Below are 21794 nucleotides of genomic sequence, written 5' to 3' on the forward strand. Positions count from 1 at the left end.
CAAGTCGGATATCTCAGACGACGCGCTATGCAGTTGATACAGAGACAGAAACGGAAATGAGAATGGCGCGAACGCACGCACGCAGGCGGAGTCCTGCATGGGAGTGGATCCGATCCTGACGGGACCAAGTGGACCCTACTGCGCGTGGATTTTTGCAAGGTCGCGCTTAACCGACCGAGATGCACTTGATGTCGAAGATCAAGTCAGAGTTAGGAGGAATGTCCGGGGGAGCACCCTTCTTGCCGTAAGCCATCGCCGCAGGGATGGTAAGACGACGCTCGCCCCCGGCGGTCATGCCAGCGACACCGACGTCCCAACCCTTGATGACTTGACCGACACCAAGCTTGAACGAGAATGGCTTGCCCTTCTTGTTGGCTGCGTATTCGTTAGTCATGGTGGTACTATATGGAAGTCCGACAACTTACAGTCAAAGACCTTGCCGTTCTTCAGCTTGCCAATGTAGCGCATCTCGACGCGGTCGCCCTTCTTGGCGGCTTTGCCCTTGCCCTCCTTCTTGTCGTCGACGAGAACACCACTGACGGTGCGAGGTCCCTTGGCGGCCTCCTTCTTTGCCTCTGGCTTGGCGTCAACCTTGGGGGAGCCAGTTGGGCCCTGCTCAAGGTTCTTAGCGAACTGAACCTTCTTCTTGTCGCTGCTGGGGGTATCAACCTTCTCAGCCTTCTTCTCTGGCTCTGCGGCACCGGCAACAGCCTGGCCGTCGTTCTTCTTCAGCTTCTTAGCCTGCTTCTTGCTGAGCTTAGCATCACCGTTGGTCTTGCTGATCATGTCATCGAGGGTAGCATCATCCTCAGCAGCGCGCTTCTTGCTTTTCTTGCTGGCGTCAACAAGCTTGGGTGGCTCCTCATCGTCAGAGTCAACCTCAGTGATCCTGGGGTCGTTCATGCCATCGAGCTCATCATCCTCTGATTCTCCCATACCGTCGAGCTCCTCGTCTTCGGAGCCGAGATCGTAGCCGAGCTCGTCGAGACCATCGTCCTCGTCGTCTTCCTCATCATCCTCGTCGGGGAAGGCGAGGTAGTTACCGGTAACGTAAACGTCGTGAGTGCCGCTGACGGAAAGGTAGACCTCCTCACCTTGACGGACGGTGATGTCGAGCGGTTGCTGGTAGTGCTACGCAGGTATTAGATGGAGTCTGTTTGGAATTGTCATGATCAAGCATACCTTCTCGGGGTCGAGAGTGCACAGAACGAGCTCTTCAGGCTCGTCATCCTCATCCTCATCGTCCTCGTCGTCCTCGTCGCTCAAGTCGTCATCGGTGACCTTGGCCTTGCCCTTGGCCTTTCCCTTGCCGTTGGTCATGCCGTCGATGTCCATCTCATCGGCCTCAAGCTCTTCTTGCAGCTTCTTAGTGAGGGCTGCCTGCTTGGCCTTCTTTGATCGGGCAGGATCGCTGGGGCCACCGTTCTTCTCGCTCTCGCTATCGTCGGAGTCGGACATGTCCGAATCAGCTTCAGGGAGCGCACCAGCGGCACGCAGACGAGCAGCGATAGCCTCGATGTCACCCTCCTCGTAGTCCTCATCATCATCATCGTCCGAGTCAAAGTCCATGGGCACTCGGATGAGCTTCAGAGTCGCGCGAGGGTGCTTGTGCTCGTCGTCGATTTGAGGCTCGGCATCTGGGTCGATAGCCGCCATGGTGATGCGGAACTAATCATTATCAGTACTTTGCCGTGGAATTGCGCATGCGACAGAGTTTTACTGCGAATTTTCGGCGCATAAAACTTCGTAACGCGGAGCAGGTAGAACCGGGCGTCAAGGCTACTCACAGTGGAAGACTGGTCGTCAGCAGCCAGGATGGGAAAGTTTCCAGCTGGAATGCGACGTCCGTAGACGCCTACGGGAATGGCGGACGACATCTTGGAAGTGGTCGCAAGTCTATGTCTGAGAGAGCTGACGGGATTGTTGAGAATATGAAGTCGGCGCACGTTTTTGTTGCTCAGGAAGTTGCACAGCTCGAGAACAGCTGGTAGAGCAGGATGATAACGAAAAGCGAGAAACTGAAGAGCAGCGACTTCGAGAGGTAGAAAAAGTTCGCCAAGGCCTGCAGCTTTCTCTTAGCGTGCTTTCACCGCCGGCAGAACGATCCACTTAGCGTCGCTAGCGTGACGTATTCGCGGTCCTCCAACGCGCCACGGCACGCGCCTTTCACCACCAACACCGATTTCGACATGCGGCAGCCGACGAACCTCCGCGACGCCCCATCATGACCCCGGCCCCGATGAACGCTCTTGATCCACCACACCACTGTCACCATGGGCTCGCGTCTAGAGAAGAACTCCGAGTCGGTCCGCAAGCGCATCGCCAGCCACCAGTTTGACGGCGAGGATGGAGAGGAGTACCGCGGCTCGGCCTTTGGCGGCTTTACCGACTACTTCAGGCGGAAGAAGATCAAATTGCAGAATCTCGATGCCGACATACGAAACCAGGCCGGCAACAAACCTCAAATCTTCAAGGGCGTCGTGGCGCATGTCAACGGCTACACGCAGCCATCGCTCAACGACCTGCACACCTTCATAGTCCAACACGGCGGCGGCTTCATGCAGTATCTGGATGGGAAGACTACGGTCACGCACATCATTGCCAGTAGTCTGACGCCGAAGAAAGTCGTCGAGTTCCGGAGATACCGAATCGTAAAGCCCGCGTGGATCGTAGACAGCATACAAGCGGGCAAGTTGCTGCCATGGAGCGAGTACCGAGTAGTTGATGAGGGCGAGAAGCAGAATGTGCTGGCTTTCAGCAAGGGCGGCATGACTAGCACCGCGAATGTCAAGACAAGGGGTTACCGGGACCAGACTGATGCCAGCTGGTACACAAGTCAACTGAGGGGAAGTCAGGCCGGTCCTGCGAGTACACCAACACCGAGTAGCAGCATGCGCGCGCGCTTTTCGAACAAGAAGCAGCGGCTTCCTACACCGGACGGTGATATTGAGGATCTGCCACCCTCCCGCGGACCGGAAGGCCTGCCCGGCCAGGCTACATCCGGAGAGTCGAGTAAAGCTGCGAAGCTTGTTACACCACTCAAGACCAGCCCTTTGGTAGCCCCGGCCCGTATAGACGACGTGCCGGACGATGTCCACGATTGTCTCTATACGAACCCGAGCCCTCCTCCGCCCCAGCGCGCAGAGTCAAAATACGACACCGAAGACCAAGCTGAGCAACTACCTCCGGTACAAGACGCCCAAAAGCCTAAGAACCGGGAGCTGACTGCCGAGGAGCACAATGCAATACTTCTACGGGATCCAAAGGTTCGCAAATCCACCGTTGTCGATCCGAATTTCCTCGAACAATACTATCGTGAATCACGGCTGCATCATCTGTCGACATGGAAGGCCGATCTCAAGTCCCAACTGCAGGCACTAGCGAGCGAGAAGACCTCGTCGCAGAGGGCCAAGCAGAAGCGCGCCCCGGGCGCTCGGCGCTATATTCTCCACGTGGACTTTGACAGTTTCTTCGCAGCAGTCAGCTTGAAGAAACACCCAGAATACAAAGACAAGCCGGCAGTTGTTGCGCATGGCCAAGGCAGCGGGTCTGAAATCGCGAGTTGCAACTATCCTGCCCGAACATTTGGTGTCAAAAACGGTATGTGGATGAAGCGGGCTCAAGAGCTTTGTCCGGACCTTAAAATCTTGCCTTATGACTTTCCCGAGTACGAAGCCACCAGCCGCGCCTTTTACGATGCCATATTGGCTAGCGGTGGTCTAGTACAGAGTGTTAGTATCGACGAAGCGCTCATCGATGTATCGAATCTATGCATCGCTGCTGGTGGTAGTGATGGCAAACAATACTCCGAAGGCAGCAGTCATCGCGAGCAGGCGAAAGCCGAAGAAATTGCACTCAATCTACGCGACGAAGTCAGATCTAGGACTGGTTGTAACGTTTCCGTCGGCATCGGTAGCAACATCTTGTTAGCCAAAGCAGCCTTACGCAAAGCAAAGCCTGCCGGACAATACCAGATCAAACCCGAAGAGGTATTAGAGTTCATAGGTCAACTTCAGGTACAAGATCTGCCAGGCGTCGCTTGGTCGATTGGAGGCAAGCTTGAGGACCAGGGAGTCAAACTCGTCAAAGACATTCGCGAGCTTACGAAAGAAAGGCTCGTCCAGATACTAGGGCCCAAGACTGGAGAGAAGCTTTACGAGTACGCAAGAGGTATCGATCATCAAGAAGTAGGGGAGCAAGTCGCCCGCAAGTCTATTTCTGCCGAGGTGAACTGGGGCGTTCGCTTTGAGAACCAGGAGCAAGCTGATGAGTTCATTGCAAGCTTATGCGGAGAGCTCCAGAAGAGACTGTTGAAGGAGAGGGTAAAGGGCAAGCATTTCACGATGAAGATTATGCGACGTTCTCCAGACGCCCCTCTGGATCCTCCCAAGCATCTTGGCCACGGCAAATGCGACACGCATAATAAGAGCCTCACGCTTGGTGTCGCTACCAATGCCAAAGAAATTCTTACGAAAGAGGCATTAGGCATACTGCGCGGTTTTGGTTTCACCCCAGGTGAGCTTCGAGGCATCGGCATACAGATGACAAAACTTGAGCCTATGAAGAATGCCACGGATGGTAGTCTTGAAGGCTCACAGCGACGACTACAATTCAAAGTCGGCAACGCGGAAACAGCTCGTGTGGCGCGAGCCCCAAAAGCAGTTGAGGAAGACCCCATCCAAGACGATCCCGAGACCCCACGAAAGTCCAAAGCCTCGTCAGGAGAAGAGCATGTCCCTTTTGGCGCTCAGACACTCAATGCATCAACACCTTCACGCCGCCCGCTAAACATGTTAGGCACGCAGTTCATCATGCCCTCGCAGGTTGACCCCAAAGTACTGGCCGAGCTACCAGAGGACATTCGATCAAAACTGCTGCGCCAAACGCGTCAGTCTTCTCCTACACCTGCACGCAATGAAGACAAAAGAAGCAACCCTAGCACACCTACAAAAGCTTTGCCTTTCGCTATGACAGCCCTCCCAGCCCAGTCTCAACTTGATCCCGATATACTTGCTACGCTACCAGCCGAAGTTCGTGCCGAGATACTTGCACAGTATGACGCCAGCATCACTCCCTTCTCTCCCTCTCGCCGTCCAAAGGGCGCAGACCAAACGATATTACCCCAATCGCCACGCAAGAATAGAATCATAGGTATTCCTGCGAAGAAAGCCATTGTACCTGTTAAGCGTGGTAGAGGCCGGCCACCAAGATCTGCAATGCTTGCTGCCGCTGCTCAAGCAAAGTCCATTAGCATGACTGGTAAAACTCTCACTCAAGCCAATTTCATCTCTCTCAAGAACCCCGCACGAGAAAGTGAGAGTAGAGAGAATTCCGCCGGCCCAAGCGATGATGCTTTTGAAGCGCCCACCGTACCCAAACCACCAAAGGAAGATGACCTTGACCCAGCCTTCCTCGCTGCGCTACCCGAAGACGTTCGCAAGGAAGTACTCGCACAACACAAAGCCGAGAAAATGAACGCTTTTCGTGTCTCTGTATCACGCAAGGCTAAACCTTCACCGGTAGTCGAACCGCCTATAGAACTACCCACGATCAAAGTCCCTCGCCCTGTAAAGCCGACCTTTACAACCGACAAACTCTCGGCGCTGGCGGACTTGAGGGTCGCCATGAAGCAATGGATTGGCGAGTTTACTGACGAGGGGCCGTATAGCGATGATGTTGTTGCATTGATCAAGTATCTCAGAAAGGTCGTACTGGAAGAAAAGGACATTAGCAAGGCTGTTGGCATGGTGAAATGGATCGACTACGTCATTAATTACGAGGCGGAAAAAGACGAAAACTTTTCGAAAGAGCCATGGGAAACAGCTCTTGCGAAGATCAAGGACGGCGTCGTCAAGGCGGTGAAAGAGAGAGGTTTGGGCCGAGTGTCTTTTGACTAGTCTATGTATGTTTCACGACCTATCACGAATGAACGAGCCATGCCACGCTGCAGTATGTGCGCCAAATTCGGGTGACACACGGGGATGCTCGATTTGATCAATGGAGAATAACCAACGCAGAGCACGTTCTGCACAGCTTTGAAGGTGAACCATGCGGTCCAGAGAGATGCACACAGATGCGGTCTACGCTAAGACCTCGCAAGATATACAGTCATACCCTATGACTATGGACATATGACTCCAAATCACATCCGTCGCCATGCATCATCAAGAGGTTGGAGCTTTTCTTCGAACTATAAATTTAGGTGTCTCAACGTGATAGCCCTGTCTCTCTACCTCTTTACAACGCTGTCCCCTCAAAGCCTACTCAACGTTTACGTCTCGACGAACCTCGATCCCTATCAGTAATCAAGGTTACGGCATTGACACAGTGCTGACCACAATGATGCTCTTAGTCGCAATAACGATAGCAGCCTTAGTGAGCTTGGGGTCTACTTCAGCAGTTCTCCACACCCCATCGGTGGTTTCCACAGCTACTGGCGTCAGAATGCCGCCCACAACCGCTACGGGCCATGTTCCGAGATCAAACACTCGACGTCGATCTATTCAGATGTTGCTTGATCAACAAGGACTAGAGCTGGCTTTTGGGGTCTTCCTTGGACCCCCAAGGCAAGGCAGTTGAGCCCTGTTTAGCACCAAGCTTCGCCTACCTCACTCGATGGGCACCGACTCAGATTTCTACGTCTATAAGCTCTACTACGTCAGGCGCACCTATTTCAGTTCCTGTTCCGACTGCTCCTCTTTATCATGTACCGGAAGTAAGTCTTGATGTGCCGTATTGTCACGCCTGAAGCATCGCGCTGATCAATTATATCGTATCAAGTCCGATAGTATCGCGTTTATCGACATAAAAGGTCGAAAGGATTGCTGGTACAAGAGTGACGGTCATCAAAGGACATGGATCGATTGTGATAGTGGCCACTTCAAAGACTGTGAAGGTCTTGACCCGCAGGCTGATGACCCGGAGATAGGATGCGGTGATGGCCGCCAGTTCCGACGCGGCTTTTATTGCGAGTTCGAAGAAAAGACCTAGTGTTGGAGTTTGGTAAAGATGGGTTTGAACAAGATGTACGGTATCTGAGTCAAGTCTGATCGTAGCTGAGTAGCACTTGCTGGATGAAGCTCTGTCTAATCACAACGTCTTGGTTCGCATTTGCTACTACGAGCGCATGCTGCTCGATCGATCGCCTGTATCGTTTATCCGAATTCAATACCTCATGGGGGCGTGGGGAAACTCGGGTGAGGAAGAGCTTACTGTCCACACAGGTCTATCTTACCTTGATGCGCGCGCTCGCTCTTCACAGGTCACCGATTGCTCCCGCCCCGCTTACAGTTCCATGATACGCGATTTTTAGTCCTTCGCCAATCTAAGCTTAGGCGCTTATCTACTCGGCTCTCACCTTCACCCGCACTTTCTTTCTGCTTTACAAAACCTAGCCAAGCTACTGCCATCCAACCCCCCAACTTACACTCGTCATGTTTTCGTGGCTCCCTTTACTCGTTTGGCTTGTCGCGTATCTGGTCGCGCTAGGTATCGCGGTACCTCTCGAGGTACCTAGCCCGCACGCACTCTCGAACAGTACATCAACGGCAACATCTGATGGAGCTATGGTCAGTACTTCATTTCAGTGCTCCTCAACAAAGCAAGACTGACCTTAGTACAAGCATATCCGCGACCCCAGAAAACTGAACTCCATCCAAATTATCTTCAGGAAGCAACTTGCGGGAAAATATAGAACGAGATACTATTACCACTTTCTCGAGGGCCCTTCTGGTATCTCGGCGCCACTCTGCAGTCTGGGATATGGTATGAAAGACTTCCACTTTGTCAAATCTATGGGTCCATACTACTACAAAGGCGACCCAATCGATAAGCCCGTGCTTCCGCCGGAGGTGAGTCTGCAGAACGCCGGCATGATCTGTGTCTTTCATCGATTCGCCATGAGCAGGTACTGACTCTACGCGGTATAGATGACTTTCCCTCTTGATCTCCCAGGCAAATATGTCGGCTGTCAATATACCTCAACAGGCGGCGATGCAGGCTGGCTTGACTGCGGCCCGGGTCGCGAGATTCTGCATTTCAAACAAGACGCTCGGTTTCATGATCCAACCCAGGAATGCGACTGGAGAGAGAAGGCATGGGATCATCGAGGTTTCTTCGTCGATACTTAGGCGCGTGCATCGCTAAGACGTTGTGCTCGAGGATGGCTGAGGCTGGAACATGCGCACAGCGCAGAGCAGAGATACTCTTCATTGTGCCAAGAATTGCATGCACATGCCGCTCAGTCTTTCCTCCGTTTATCACAGTGCAATGTCTTAATGCTTCCATACTACGTCTACCATTACTAGTGAAAGACCCTGTGTTTGTTTGCAACATTCCTTTGTCTCCCGCAAACGCTCGACCGCTGCTCTTCACAGCTCACCGCTTCTCTACCTCACTTTGAAGACTGATTACTTCAGGTCATCGACAAGCATTTAATCTACATCGAAGCTTCTCATCCACCTCTCTTCCTCTCATCAGCGGAACACAAGACCAAGATCAACTTCCGATTCGCCATGCTCAACTGGCTTACTTCACTTGTCTGGCTATTTGCCTGCCTAAGCCTTGTCTTAGCAATACCTGTCGACACGCTTGCTGGTAATGTCACATCTATAGCAAGGCGCGATACTGCGAGTGTAGGTTCATCAGCCCTTTTGACGCAATCCTGTAGCACTCTTGCCAATGAAGCTAACTACGCACTTCAGTATCCGTACTCCCTCCAGCTCATCCTAAGTAAATTCCCTGTTCGCCGATACAACTGGTTCATCTTCCAGGGACCCCAAGGAATCGCAGTGGATCCTTGTCTGGATCCTAAAGATGATCCGAACTTCGAACGGGTTTACTTCGGAAGGGAACTTGCGGGCGAGGAGGACGACATCGCCCATCCGCCGTTTCCCCCTTCCAGTGTAAGTAGATTATTCTCAAACACTTTGCTGAGGATTGCATGCTAACTCGCACTCTCTTGTAGGTATACGCTGACATCGAGTATTCCGAAGACTGCCATTACATTGGTAGCGGCGTCGACGCTGGTCAGTTTCGATGCGGAGATTACTACATCATCGATTGTGCGAAAGATCCGCGCTACAATGAGGCAACCTTCAGATGCCCGGATGGTCGGGAATATCACCGCGGATATAACTGCGAGTTCTGAGGAGGCAGGCTAGATGGACCCGGGCTGATGGCAAGCGTATGTAAGGGTTGACCGCATGGTTTAAGTTGGCTTATCTAAGTGGTCATTTCACCCAAAATATGCACGTACGGTGAGGAATGCACTCGTCCTCAAGCAATATATTCGTCCTCAAGCAATATATTCGTCCTCAAGTGATGTGTTCGTCCTCAAGTAATGTATTTGTCCTCAAGCAATGCACTCGGCCTCGAAAAGTGTGAGCGTGAAGACAGGCCCGTGGGCGAATTCTGACGCCTTATTTGCCCTCTGACCATATCTTAGCGACTGCTGTTTGCTTCATCCGAGACTAACTGCAATTGGCTCCACACACGTGCTACTCTTGCGCGGTTGCCTACTTAACGCACTCACTTCTCACCACGAGCTTGTCGAGACATCGAACCCCAACGCCAATTCAGAACATCGCGTCTCCGTTCATACACACTTCATCAACTCGACACAGCCTGCCTACGAATCAATAGCAACTATGTCCTCCTTAGTCACCTACCTCGTATGGCTCTTCGTCGGCCTCGGCTTCGTTCTTGCCGCACCCGCTGAGCAGTTTGCAGACCACCCCACTGCCGTGAGTGCGCGATGATGTTGAACTTCAAGCATCGTACTGACTAAGTTCAAGGGCCAGGGTCCGTATCCCTACTCCCTCCAGATCCAGGTCGAGGAGGTAGATACCAAGTACTACGTGTGGGACATCTTCCAGGGACCTAGCGGCGTAGCCGTGAACCCCTGTGGAGACACTCGCTTCGAGAAGGTCTATCATGGCGAGCCCGGATGGCATACCAACAAGCCAGACATGGACAGCCCTCCTTACCCTAAGAACTACTTGCCGTTCGTTCCCGAGGTGAGTTGGCTGCTATCATTAGACGCGCACCGTACATGCACTGACTCATTTCTAGTTCGAGGTCCCGATCGAGTACGGCAACCGCGGCGACTGTGCCTACCACGCTACTGGTAAAGACGCGGGCCAGTTCCGTTGCGGCGACTACTACATAATCGACTGCGCCAAGGACCCTCGATATGGACAACAAGTTTCCTGCGGTAACCCGCGTCCACGCTACGCTGTGGCCTGGTACTGCGAGTTCTAGAGGTTGGATAAAGAATTTGATGAAGAGCGACCGTGAGGGTGGGCAAGGCGCAGCTTGAGATGTGACTACAAGTCCCCTGCCTCCTATAGATATGGGAATACTGAGCCATTCTACGTAGAACCAATGAATGTATGAAGAACGCTCTCACTATCGCTCTCAGTCTCACTCTAATTACCCTGTATGGCAAAGCGCGAAGAGCTGTCGCCTAACTTGGTCGTTCGCACGTCCCCTTCCGCCCGCCTTTTCGCCTGCCTTTTCGCCTGCCTTAATTTTGCCCACTAGAGCCGTCAGGTGCTCGCTTCTTAGCCAAGAGATCATAGAATATATATGTAGCTCACAATGGCTCTCGCTCAGCCTCTATCCCTAACACAAAGCTTATCCTGAAGGCCTGGACGAAACGCACAATAACATCTCCCTCAACATGCTCGCGTGGCTCACCATCCTCATGAGCCTATCCATCAGTCTACTATTTGGCGCGACCACTGCAACATCTGCCCAGTTCTTGAGCCCCGAGGCGCGGGCTAATCGCACCGCACATGGTCTGGTACGTATGCATTATGTTCTGGGACGCGGTGCTCTACTGACCTTATGTTAGCAAGCTGATGTGTTCACCAATTCGGTTCAGATCATCCTTGAGCGTTACTCGATTGCGGACTTCTACTGGTCGTTGTATCTAGGTCCTTATGGTGTGAAGATGAATGCCTGCAAGACAGGAGACTTCAAGCTCGGCTCGCAGCTAGGTGAATTGGACTACGATCACGATGACATCAAGAACCCCCCAAACCCGCCGGCGGTAAGTAAATCTATCGATTGTAGCTTGGAAGTGCATATGAAACTGACCACAGCGTAGGTGGAGCTACATGTTCCCGAATGGATGGGCCGCAAGGACTGCCATTGGAAGACCAACGGCCACGGTGATGTCGGTCAATTCGTATGTGGCGACTGGCTGATCTACGACTGCGAGCGAGATGCGACTTGGAACGATGGAGTGATCTCCTGTACCAGCCAAGGTTGGTCGTACCATCGGGGATACGCCTGCAACTTCTAGGCTGGGGTTCTTCGTGCGCTGCATAACTTGGCAAAAGAGTCTTTCGTCGCTTGAGTAATGTGCTGGACGGTCTTGGGATTGGGATCTTTCTGTCTGCAACAGGGCGGAACATTTGATTTCCTCTTAGAAGCCGGACAGCTGGTTACCATCTTAGACACTTGGTGAATCGAATTGCGTATCCCTTCCAGATACACATGCTTATATTCTACTTGTTTCATGGTGCGCTAGTGGGCGAAAGAAAGCGCTTTACTATTTGTTTGCTTGTATTTACTCGGTGTGTGTTGTTCGTCTCTCGAGGGTGTCACTGCCTGCGTGTCACCCAATCGGTTCACTTTCGCTTACAGTATATAAACCCGTCCTGCTGCTCGAGCCAGCCTTCCTCTCCCGAACGGCTCTCAAAATCAAGAAGCAAGTAGCACGTTCACTACTACGCCGTTAAACATGCGGACGGTCACCTCATTACTTGTCGGCCTTGCCGCTGTTCCCATTTGCACGACTTTCGCTACACCCGTCAATTGTGCCGGCGTACGGAGGTCAGAAAATGGTAATGATTGGCGCCCCTCGGTCGGTTTTCTGAATACCAAGATAGACTTCACCGCTAAATCCGAGGTAGGACTACTACGACTCCTCAGTCCAGATCCTTTCTCCTCCGATCATCCGGTACAGAATACTATTGGCAAATGTACCAAGGCCCAGCCCTAGTATCCGTGGATCCTTGCGGCTACCCAGACCCCTTCAAGGTCGCGGACTTCAAAGGCGTGTACCATTACGGACGAGACGCGATTGACAACCCTCCGCAAGCTCCTGCCGTAAGCCATGACATCTCTTGCGCAGGCTTATGCCAGATCACAGAGATACGCTGTAGCTGACAGCACATTCTCAGATGGATCTCAAGTTATTGAAGTGGATGGACCATGATGATTGCGTGTGGAGAACGCAAGGTAACAGAGACGTTGGGCATGTAGTGTGTGGTGATTGGTTGGATATGCCCTGCGAGGTGGATACTTCGTACAACCAAGGCGTGTTGAACTGCCATGGGAGGTCTTTCCATCGTATGTACGCTTGTAGGTACTGAGCGCGGGTGAACGAGGTGCTGGTTGCAAGCGGGTCAACTTCGGGGTCGCGTCAAGGAAACTCGGGGGGCTGGTAGGCGCTTCTGATCGAGGCCCCACATTCCACAGCTTTGGGTACTCGCAGTATGCACATTGCGATGGCGTGGTTTGCATGACCAGATATCCTGTTCATTAACATTTCCATGCGCACCTGACTATCGCTTGCCAACCTTTGAGAATTTCGAGGACATGCCTTTGGCCTCGCGGTTGGGGGAAGAAGAGACGTGAGCTGGAGCGTGGGCGATCATCAATGACGACACTTACTAAGCCCGGAATGGTTAGCATTCATAGCCATCTTTGCGATGTGAGTTCAATTTCGATACAGATTAGCTGTGCCATCGGCGCATTTCATTTCCAGCGCAATGCAGAGATCTGTGGCTTTGGCTATCCTCGTCTCAGTGATTGGCATATTCTGTCTCAATCTTCTCTTCTTCATCGACTTCTCCAACCAGTGTGTATCCTTGAGGTTCCTTCACAGCCGCAACGAATATAACGCTCCCGACGATCAATGCCGCGCCAGCGAACTTCCACCATCCCGGCTCCAGTCTCCATACAATCTTATCCGCTAGCATAGCGAACACCACCTGCAGGTTTACTATGTGAAGCGCTTTCTTTGAATCGCCGGTCATCAAGCTCGCTGCCATGAGCCAATGCATAGCAAACCCCAATATGCCCAGCACGCATACGAACAACCATCCTACGGCGGTAGATGGGAAAGTCAAGCCTTGTTGCTGTATGATGAGCGATGCGCCGCTGAGTAGCGTACATATGGGCGCAAAGTATGCAACCGTTGTCATCGGGTGTACGTGCTCTCCTAGACACGACATCGTTAAGAAGGAGACTGCGCCACCGAGGACACCGATAAGAGCCGCACCAATGGCCAGCGCGTGTTCTCTAGACGTATTTGTTACATGAGCGCTCCAAGGCTGCAATACGCATAGTAAGCCGATGACCGCAACTAGAGCTGCGAGGACTTGAGCGACAGAGCAGCGCTGCTGACCGGGTAATAAGCCGAGGAGAAGTGCAGCGAGAACAGGCGCGAGGAAGTTGATCAGAGTCGCCTCAGCTAATGCGAGATAACGCAGAGAGACGTAGAAGCCCCAGATACCGAAGAAACCCGCAACGCCTCTTACGACGAGTAGAGGGCGCAGCTTGGGAGGACCAAATGCGCCACCAGGGATGGCTCCCGGGGAAAGTAATATGTACGTCCACGACAGAATGGTGATTATCGACATCATTCCAATGAGCATCTGGAGAACATCAGTATTTTTGTAGGTGGGCGGGTAGCATATTTCCATACCTCGGAAGTACCGACTGTGGTGGTGCCTGAGCCGCCGCTACGCTGCGTTCCCAGGATGCGCCCCAATGTCGCCAGGATAGTGGAGCATACTTGCGCCAAGAGCATAAGAATGATACCGGCATTATTATGAACGATGTCATAGATTGTATTTGTCAATGATGTAGCTGAAATCATGGTGTTGTGATGAGGAAGGTGTACGGAAAGCTCTCCGATGGAAGACGAGCTCGGGATGCAGGAATGTGAGACTTTACGTGTATTTGAAGTGTTTCACGCCTCCTTTCAGCACAACCTTCCCAACTGCGCAGCGGAACAATCCCTGTATTCTTTACCCTTGGTCGCGTTATTTGAAGAAGGAAATATGTGCCTTGAAACTCAATAATGCGGCTTTGCTGCGTTCTGCCGCACGTGCATCAACAAATTGCGGTTTGCGCAAAGGCTGCATCATGATGTTTTTGTCAACAGACTCAACAGGAGGCCATTCCATCTGCCTCGCACGCGGTTGATGATGAAGTTGAGCTTGTCCTTTACTACCTCGTTAGCAAAGACGAGTGTCCGAAATGTATATCCAGCCCACTGCCGGTAACTGGACCCCAGCCATCTTTGCGGCATCGAGCAGGATTCCTACATGCGCCAGAAGGTTATCGCTAAATATGTGCGACAATCACTATGGCTGTGAATCTTCGCCGGTGACCCCTCATACCTTCTCTTATCCTTGGCCTCGAACCCGTCCTTGTGCAGAGTGCGTACTATCTTCCCATGCCTCCTTCGTGATGCGCCAGATCCACTCATTCCCAAACAACTTATCTTCTATTGCGTCAGCCGGAAATCCGAGCTTCTTGTTCATCAATCCCTTGAACGCAGTATTAGCATCTACACAAGCTATGTGTATCTCATCTATGCCCAGGACAGCAAAGCCATGATCAATGGCCATACACAACGACTCATAGCCGTAGCCTGAGCCACGATAACATGTGTCCAACATCAAGCCTGCGTCACCAATCAGCTTGCCATCAGTCTTTCTTCTGCCAATCCAGCCCAAGCCGCCGGTACCGACAGTCTTCCCATCTATCTCGATAACGATGTTGGCACGCTGCAGTGGTAAATCGACGACCTGCCATTGCCTTATCAAATGCTCAATGGCGTCACTACTGTCAAGACCGGCACACGACTTGTCGTGCTGGACATTGCGATAGTCGGTGAAGAGTCGTAGGAGTGCAGAAGCGTCGTTCGTGTTAGGAAGGCGGAGATGCAGTTGGGGAAACGTAAGCGATGTGATACGTAAGTCGCTTTCACCTTCGGACGATAGATTCGTCGAATGTGTGTAGAAGACGGTACTACCGGTAGCGACAAGCGCAGGGTATTCAGTGCCTGCAGGCATGGTCTCGGGGTTTCGACGGGCTAGGTAACACTCAGAGAATCGGAGGTTTGCGCAATTGACTAGTGGTGTATGCAGATGGGTGCGCATACATCAGCTTCTTCGTCGATGCAACGTACGTTGGGCGTGATTGTGCCCGCCTCCGATGACGTGACGGCGTTCACCCGCGTTGACGTTAGGTATGATGGCAGCCAACAGATCAAGGCCTTGTTTGTTTCTGCTGAGTAGACTGACTACTCTGCGATCACAATACTTGCCGTAGTCGGTGAAGCTCGGTGAGGCTCCGACGAGGGTGTTCCTGTGGGTGATGGTGTGAGGCACATTTGCGGCATGGGGCTTGGTGCCTCTACGCTATCCTGGAAATGGAAAATTGCACGTGGCCCCAGCTCAAACGTGAAAACAAAGGAGATGACGGCACCTGCATGCTTCAACACCACCTTCCTCCTTGTGCATATGCCGGAGTGGAGTATATGCAAACATCATCTCCAAGTTTCCAGAGCCCGATAGGGCTTGTTCTTCCACCAAAAATATGCTGTGGGCAGCTGGCAAAGGGTTTTAGGTCAGCTCAATTCTAGCTTTCACCATCGTGCTGAAGCCTGGACACATCAGAGCTCACGACAACTTCAACGACGTACAACGTCTTGCATTACAATATCTCTTCTCTGACCTTTGTACCAGGTTGTCCACATTGGGCTGACATAGTAACGGCTATTGCGCGCATGCTGGACGAACGGAGAGTGGCGGTGTCAGAGCATCGCTAGGTACCAGATTATCGCGTCGCCATCCCCAACATACTACGTATATGTACACCCATTCGTTTGATGCCTGTCGCACGGATCCCGGGGTACCAGAAGCCGTGTGATCATCGCCAAAATTTGTCTCGCATTCGCATTAGACTAGAGATAAACTACTGCGCGACTATGCGTGGAACTCATTTCCTCTACACAACCGCTGTGGCAGTATACTGTGATTCGAAGCAACGTGGATGGTGAGATGGGTCACAGTCTTGCTACTATAGAAGGATTGGCTCTCGCCGCAAGGGTGTCGGCTCAGATGCACTAAACGCGCAACGCAGATCTTCCAGTCGCCACTTGCAAGATAAGATACACTTTCAAAGAGATCTGTCAATGGAAATTGTTGAGGCTAAACCTGTAAAACCGCCTACAGACTTGCATTGCGTCGCTTATCTGAGTATGTGCTTCGTCTCTAAGCATGTCTTTAGCTGACAGCGTACAAATCCTTTGACGATGACGATGACGATGTTGAGGCCCTTCTTGTGGCTTGCAAGGGGCTTCTGATTCAAAGAAGCATCGGAAAAAGTAAGACATAGTCTACAGACACGGCATCCACTTGGCTAACAGCCATGATCGCTTGAGGTGATGATGGTCGCGGTGCAGCTGCAGGAAGCAGACATGTTCCAGCATATCCTACACCGCCGTATATAAGACTCAACCTCTGCGTCTATTCTAGCTAAAGAATTCTTCAGCATCGACCGTCTGATCGAGAGTACATAAAATCGTTTTCCACTGCATCCCGCAAGAAGTCATTGCCTTCAATCCCAGCTTCTGATTACTTGTGGAAAGACTCAACCAGAGTTTAGCCAACAAGGTGGCCGCATCACTATGGCCGTCACAAAATCACAACAACAGCGTACGCTCATTCTTGATATCGGCGATGTGCTGTGTCACTGGTCTATCGAAAATCTCACTGCCATCTCTCCTCAAAGTCTCCACGCCATCACCCGATCGCCAACTTGGAGCGAACTGGAACGCGGCTGTATTAGCGAGACAGAAGCCATCCTAGCTATCAGCAAGGAGCTCTCTCTCGATCCTGACGCCATCGATACCGGGCTCATGGAATGCCGCAAGACATTGCGCGTCGACCAAGAGCTCACATTCCAACTCAAAGAGCTCAAAGCTGAGCTAGGTGGCCATCTCAAGGTTTATGCCATGAGCAACATTGCCAAGGAACATTTCGCCTTTGTCAAGACCGTACTATCCGACTGGGATCTGTTCGACGGCGAGTTTTTGTCCTTTGAGGTTGGCATGACGAAACCTGATCTACAATTTCACCAGAATGTTCTGGATAGCCTCAACTTGAGCGACCCTTCTTCCGCGATCTTTGTGGACGACAAAGTCGCCAACGTCAATGCCGCCCGCTCCTTCGGGATTCATGGCATCGTCTTCGACTCCTCGACCGCTCTTATTCGTCAGTTGCGTAACCTTTTGATGGATCCTGTTGCCAGGGCACGCCGCTTCATGACCGTGAATGCGCACAAGCACACATCGTGCATTCAGGATGTCGCCCCCGTGATTTTTGATCACTTCGCCCAATTCCTCATACAAATTGAGTTGAATGATGATAGCGTCATCAGTCTCTCACCACCCGGCGCTTCCAACGCTGATGTCAAATCGGACATCCGACAGGCCCGTAGCCAAGGCAAAGCATGGAACTTCTTCAATGGCCCACCAGTCGGCACAACGAAAACGTGTAAGTAGAATCGATGAATAGTTGTGGTATATGTGCTGACTCCGTACGCCTGAACCTAGACCCTGATGATGTCGACGATACAGCTCTCGCCTTTATTGCGTTCTCTCCACCTGCAGCATCTGCCAATCCGATCTTGGACCGCATCGTCGCGAACAGGCACGACAAAGACGGTCTTATCATGATCTATCTTGGTGGCACGAGACCCCGTGTATGCCCGTTCATTATGCTCAACGCCGTCCGTGCCCTCTATAGATACGGACGCGGCGCAGAAGTACAGCCCGAGCTCGAACACATTCGTCGCGTCCTTCTGAAAGGCGGCCATATCGATGGATCGGAACACTATCTTGCCAGCGAGACCTTTCTGTACTTTCTGGCGTGTCTCATCGAAGATAATCCCACTGCACCAGAGGTCCAGTCGCTACGTAAGCCAACGGTTGAGGCCTTACGTCAACGCGTCAATCGCCCCGGGGATTCTTTCGTCCTCGCCTCACGTGTCTTAGCATGCCAGAAGCTCGATGTGGAAACCCAATCTGACCTGGCATCTTTGAAAGAGTTGCAGGAATGTGACGGAGGCTGGGAACTGGCGTGGATATCTCGTTTCGGTAGGAGTAAGAAGATGATTGGGAACAGAGGAATACCTACGGCTTGGGCTATCAAGGCACTGGAGTACGAAGCCCAGCCATAGTTACACGAGAATGCTCTGCCGGCAAAAGGTCGACATTATAGAATAACACTTTGTGTTAAAATTATCTTATCACGGTTAACGGTCTACTACTGAACTCAGCTGATCCATCAACTCAAAAGAGTCGATACAATGTCCCATACACGGCGACGGCGGTACATCACTGTATACCGACAAAGATGTGCACCCACTGATGAATACCTACACTGCCGATTGACACGGAGGTGAAAGATGTACCTATGAAGGTTGTTCGCTCTTCCATCACGCTCTTACTATCGCACTCTCACTATCAGTGACCAGCAGACAGATACAATCACAATTTTCGACATTCTAATCGCACCCTCAGCACCATCATACACCTCTCGGCCTTTGCAGTCGCACGAAATTAACAATGTCTACAGGATCTACTGGCGAGCGATTCAAGTACCCTGATGACGAATGTCTAACAGCGTACACCAAGGCTTTGAAAAAAGGTAGACTGCTGCATACACAGGCTCATTCTGACCAACCCAGCATTCCCCGGAGCGAGTTCCAATCCGTCTCCGACATTGAAGAGTGGGGCTATGTTCTGGATGTTAAAACCGACACCCGGATAGGGATTATGTGTTCGGCGCAACATGTGCTCGAAACTACCAGGAACGGCGAGACCTACCTGGCCACCGACGCCTGGTTCCTCAATAATATATATCTTGATGATGGCATGATCGAATCGGCGGCTAACTACGCGCCTCACGCGTTAGCATCGGGCTTGGTGAAATCCGTAGACCAGCCGGCGCGCGCAACAGTATCTACGCTGTTGCCCAAACTATGCCACTGGAGCGACATGGCATACCTCATTTGGCTGCATGTTACAAGCAAAGAGTCGCCAAAGCCTGTGTTACGCACCGTCTCTCACTACGGGGACAGTGTTGCGTCTGAAATGGTAGTACAGCATGTAACAGCTGGAGTACAGCCGCGCAAATCTGGGCCTTATCTCGAATACGAGTTTGATGCAGACTCAGACGAAGGCTTAGCGATACTTGGGACGCCTGAAGCAGCTGGTACCGCCTACCTACTGGTACAACATAGGGAGGGGTTGGGTCGTCGGGTTGTCGACAAGATTGTTGCTTCTGATTTCGCGGATCCAGAATCTAGGCACTTGCAAATTCTGTTTCACATCAAAGAGGCGGAGAAGGTAGATGGACACGGCATTTAGTTGAACGTAGTCGGTGTCTGGACGCATCATGTAGTTGATCGTATTCAGTTGCTAATTGATATTCGATAATTCGAATGTCGTCGCACATTGTTCGGCTCGGACAGTGCATTGACCTTCCACACTCTCCCCCTTGCATCTGACAACACGATCTAGTCATCTTGGCTTATCCTCTCTGCCATCACAGCCTGGTTCTTCTCGTTGGCATGTGCAAACTCCCTGTATCTCTGCTCCTCATCTGACTTGCTCGCCCTTACAACTCTTCGGTTCTCTTTGTTGAGCCCCATGCAGAGCCTTGGGTTCTCGTAGAACATAATGTCGATTTGCTCAAGCGTGCGTCCGGAAGTCTCGACGCCAAAGAAGTAAGTCAGCGGTACAAAGGACGCGCAGACAGCTGCCCAGACCCAGAAGTAATGGCCGCGGATGTTGTCAAGACCGATTGGGGTAACCATGACGACAACGAAGTTGGACATCCAGTGTGAGAAGACGCCAACCGCGGTTGCCTTGTTGCGGACACGGAGAGGTTGGATTTCGGCTGAGTAAGACCACGATACGGGCAATATACCGAGAGTGAAGCAGTCGAGATACAAGAAGATGAATGCTACAGCTGCTGCGGCACTGGCATAGCTGTTCTTAGCCAGACATCCGGCGATAATAGCCATGCATGCTGCGCAACCGGCTGAAGAACCCATGACTGACCACCGCCGCCCGATCTTGTCGATGTAGAAGTATGGTGGCCAAGAAAATACGGCATACTGAGTGAAGGCCACAGAAGCGAGGATGAGAGACATGCTCGGGGAGTAGTCGAGGTACTGCTGGAAGATGTAGGCGAGGTAATAGCACAGAGCGTTGATACCGCTCCACTGGTTCATCATGTATGGACCCATCCCAAGCACAACACGGTGTAGATTACGGGTCTTGGTGGCGTTGCTGAAGACTTCGCCCCAAGTGGGTTCTTCTTCGCTGCTCTCCGCCGCGATGGCGTCGAGAATCTCCTGGAGTTGACCTTGCACTTCTTCGTCATCCAGAGGCTTGTCTAAAAGTCGACTGATGGTGTGTTTCGCCTCATCAATCTTTCCACGGGATGCGAGCCATCTCGGTGTTTCGCACAGGAATGGGCAGAGCGCCAAGACCATGAGCGAGAAGAGGATCTGGCACGCGACGGGAAACCTCCACTGCAGTGAGCTTTCGGCGTACAGTGTCGCAAAGCACAGCCAAGAAGCGACCGCGACACCGATGATGATCAGAGCGGACTGAACGACGAGCAGCGAACCACGGTTGTGCGCAGGCAATGTCTCCGACTGTAGAATTGGCACCGCGACCGTTGACAGTCCGACGCCAATACCACCAATGATGCGCGAGACAAACATCTGCCAGTAGTCGAAGCTAGCGGTCTGTATAGCAGCACCGATTACGACGATGAGGTTGGCGAGGATAATAGAGCGCTTGCGTCCGATGCGTTCACCGAAGACGAAAGCTACGACGGCACCGAGCGCGCATCCAATATCGTAGATAGCGGTAACTAGTCCCGTCATCGTTGGGTTCGGGTTGCCGAGGGTATCCTTGAAGCGCTGGCCGCCCAAGATACCGCCGAAAAGTCCTTGATCATCTTCAATCGTGTTAGCTATCGAACCACGATGTAGAGTGAGTTGCTTCAGGCTTACATCCGAAGAGAAGGAAGTCAAGACCAGAGGTCAATAGAATAACCGCGATGAGGCTCTTGCCTCTTAGTTCAAACATGATGAAGAAGACCCTGAACCCAATAGTCTGGTAAGCAGGAAGGGACAGCAGAACAGTATGATCGTGAGCCAAACATGTGGGCCGCAATCATGTATCCTTTATACTCGCAACCCCGTAGAGATGTGCACCGGCATCTCCTCATTCAGTTTAACGTCGATGCTTCTAATGAAGCGCGAGGTATCCATGTGGAATCTCTTAGCGGACCGTGTCCGGGGAAATTATGGATACGCGGGGAAGCAAATGCGGAGGTGAGGAATGTCAAAGCTTGCGCAAGAACAAGGCTTCGAACAGGTACACTCATGGCGTTGCATCTGGGCTGAAGTCATGCTAGCTGGGCCGGCTGGGCGAGAATGCGGGGTTCCGCTTTAGGAAATGCCGCGTCCTGAGTGCGGAAGGTTTGCCGCGATTGAAGCACCAGGTGATTTCGCGGGTTCCTGTCAGCCGTCAGGATGAACTTTAGGTGGCTCTGACTATGACTCGCACTGTCTCGTTGTTCTTCGGTGATGAAACATACCTAGGTAGCAGTACACAAGCTTGAACCTCCTAATCGGTCGTCAAACCAGAAGCTTCAAAAACGCTCAATTGTATACGCGAT

General features: G+C 52.1%; 10 protein-coding genes across 10 annotated transcripts; 6 read left to right on the forward strand and 4 right to left on the reverse strand.

The window, feature by feature from the left end:
* Positions 1–166: 166 nt before the first annotated feature.
* On the reverse strand, positions 167–1877 carry J4E86_000053 (uncharacterized protein; the record flags this gene model as incomplete). Its single annotated transcript, XM_051440630.1, has 4 exons — positions 167–375; positions 426–1131; positions 1183–1668; positions 1788–1877. The coding sequence occupies 4 exons, from the start codon at positions 1875–1877 to the stop codon at positions 167–169; spliced, it is 1491 nt and encodes a 496-aa protein (XP_051306801.1).
* Positions 1878–2273: 396 nt separating this feature from the next.
* J4E86_000054 (uncharacterized protein) lies at positions 2274–5897 on the forward strand (the record flags this gene model as incomplete). Its single annotated transcript, XM_051440631.1, has 1 exon — positions 2274–5897. The coding sequence occupies one exon, from the start codon at positions 2274–2276 to the stop codon at positions 5895–5897; it is 3624 nt and encodes a 1207-aa protein (XP_051306802.1).
* Positions 5898–8513: 2616 nt separating this feature from the next.
* Positions 8514–9161, forward strand: J4E86_000055 (uncharacterized protein; the record flags this gene model as incomplete). The annotated part of the gene is made up of 3 exons (XM_051440632.1): positions 8514–8633; positions 8703–8903; positions 8994–9161. The coding sequence occupies 3 exons, from the start codon at positions 8514–8516 to the stop codon at positions 9159–9161; spliced, it is 489 nt and encodes a 162-aa protein (XP_051306803.1).
* A 486-nt stretch (positions 9162–9647) lies between these two features.
* Positions 9648–10260, forward strand: J4E86_000056 (uncharacterized protein; the record flags this gene model as incomplete). The annotated part of the gene is made up of 3 exons (XM_051440633.1): positions 9648–9743; positions 9801–10016; positions 10072–10260. The coding sequence occupies 3 exons, from the start codon at positions 9648–9650 to the stop codon at positions 10258–10260; spliced, it is 501 nt and encodes a 166-aa protein (XP_051306804.1).
* A 421-nt stretch (positions 10261–10681) lies between these two features.
* Positions 10682–11308, forward strand: J4E86_000057 (uncharacterized protein; the record flags this gene model as incomplete). The annotated part of the gene is made up of 3 exons (XM_051440634.1): positions 10682–10808; positions 10860–11053; positions 11111–11308. 3 exons carry the CDS (start codon positions 10682–10684, stop codon positions 11306–11308), a joined length of 519 nt encoding a protein of 172 aa, XP_051306805.1.
* A 1507-nt stretch (positions 11309–12815) lies between these two features.
* On the reverse strand, positions 12816–13670 carry J4E86_000058 (uncharacterized protein; the record flags this gene model as incomplete). The annotated part of the gene is made up of 1 exon (XM_051440635.1): positions 12816–13670. The coding sequence occupies one exon, from the start codon at positions 13668–13670 to the stop codon at positions 12816–12818; it is 855 nt and encodes a 284-aa protein (XP_051306806.1).
* Positions 13671–14426: 756 nt separating this feature from the next.
* Positions 14427–15098, reverse strand: J4E86_000059 (uncharacterized protein; the record flags this gene model as incomplete). The annotated part of the gene is made up of 1 exon (XM_051440636.1): positions 14427–15098. The coding sequence occupies one exon, from the start codon at positions 15096–15098 to the stop codon at positions 14427–14429; it is 672 nt and encodes a 223-aa protein (XP_051306807.1).
* Positions 15099–16717: 1619 nt separating this feature from the next.
* On the forward strand, positions 16718–18270 carry J4E86_000060 (uncharacterized protein; the record flags this gene model as incomplete). Its single annotated transcript, XM_051440637.1, has 2 exons — positions 16718–17585; positions 17645–18270. The coding sequence occupies 2 exons, from the start codon at positions 16718–16720 to the stop codon at positions 18268–18270; spliced, it is 1494 nt and encodes a 497-aa protein (XP_051306808.1).
* Positions 18271–18658: 388 nt separating this feature from the next.
* On the forward strand, positions 18659–19462 carry J4E86_000061 (uncharacterized protein; the record flags this gene model as incomplete). Its single annotated transcript, XM_051440638.1, has 2 exons — positions 18659–18690; positions 18781–19462. 2 exons carry the CDS (start codon positions 18659–18661, stop codon positions 19460–19462), a joined length of 714 nt encoding a protein of 237 aa, XP_051306809.1.
* A 149-nt stretch (positions 19463–19611) lies between these two features.
* Positions 19612–21199, reverse strand: J4E86_000062 (uncharacterized protein; the record flags this gene model as incomplete). The annotated part of the gene is made up of 2 exons (XM_051440639.1): positions 19612–21068; positions 21124–21199. 2 exons carry the CDS (start codon positions 21197–21199, stop codon positions 19612–19614), a joined length of 1533 nt encoding a protein of 510 aa, XP_051306810.1.
* Between the last annotated feature and the right edge of the window lie 595 nt (positions 21200–21794).

The sequence above is a fragment of the Alternaria arbusti genome, assembly GCF_024043155.1.
Source record: "Alternaria arbusti strain BMP 1465 chromosome Unknown scaffold_1, whole genome shotgun sequence".
NCBI lineage: Eukaryota > Fungi > Ascomycota > Dothideomycetes > Pleosporales > Pleosporaceae > Alternaria > Alternaria arbusti.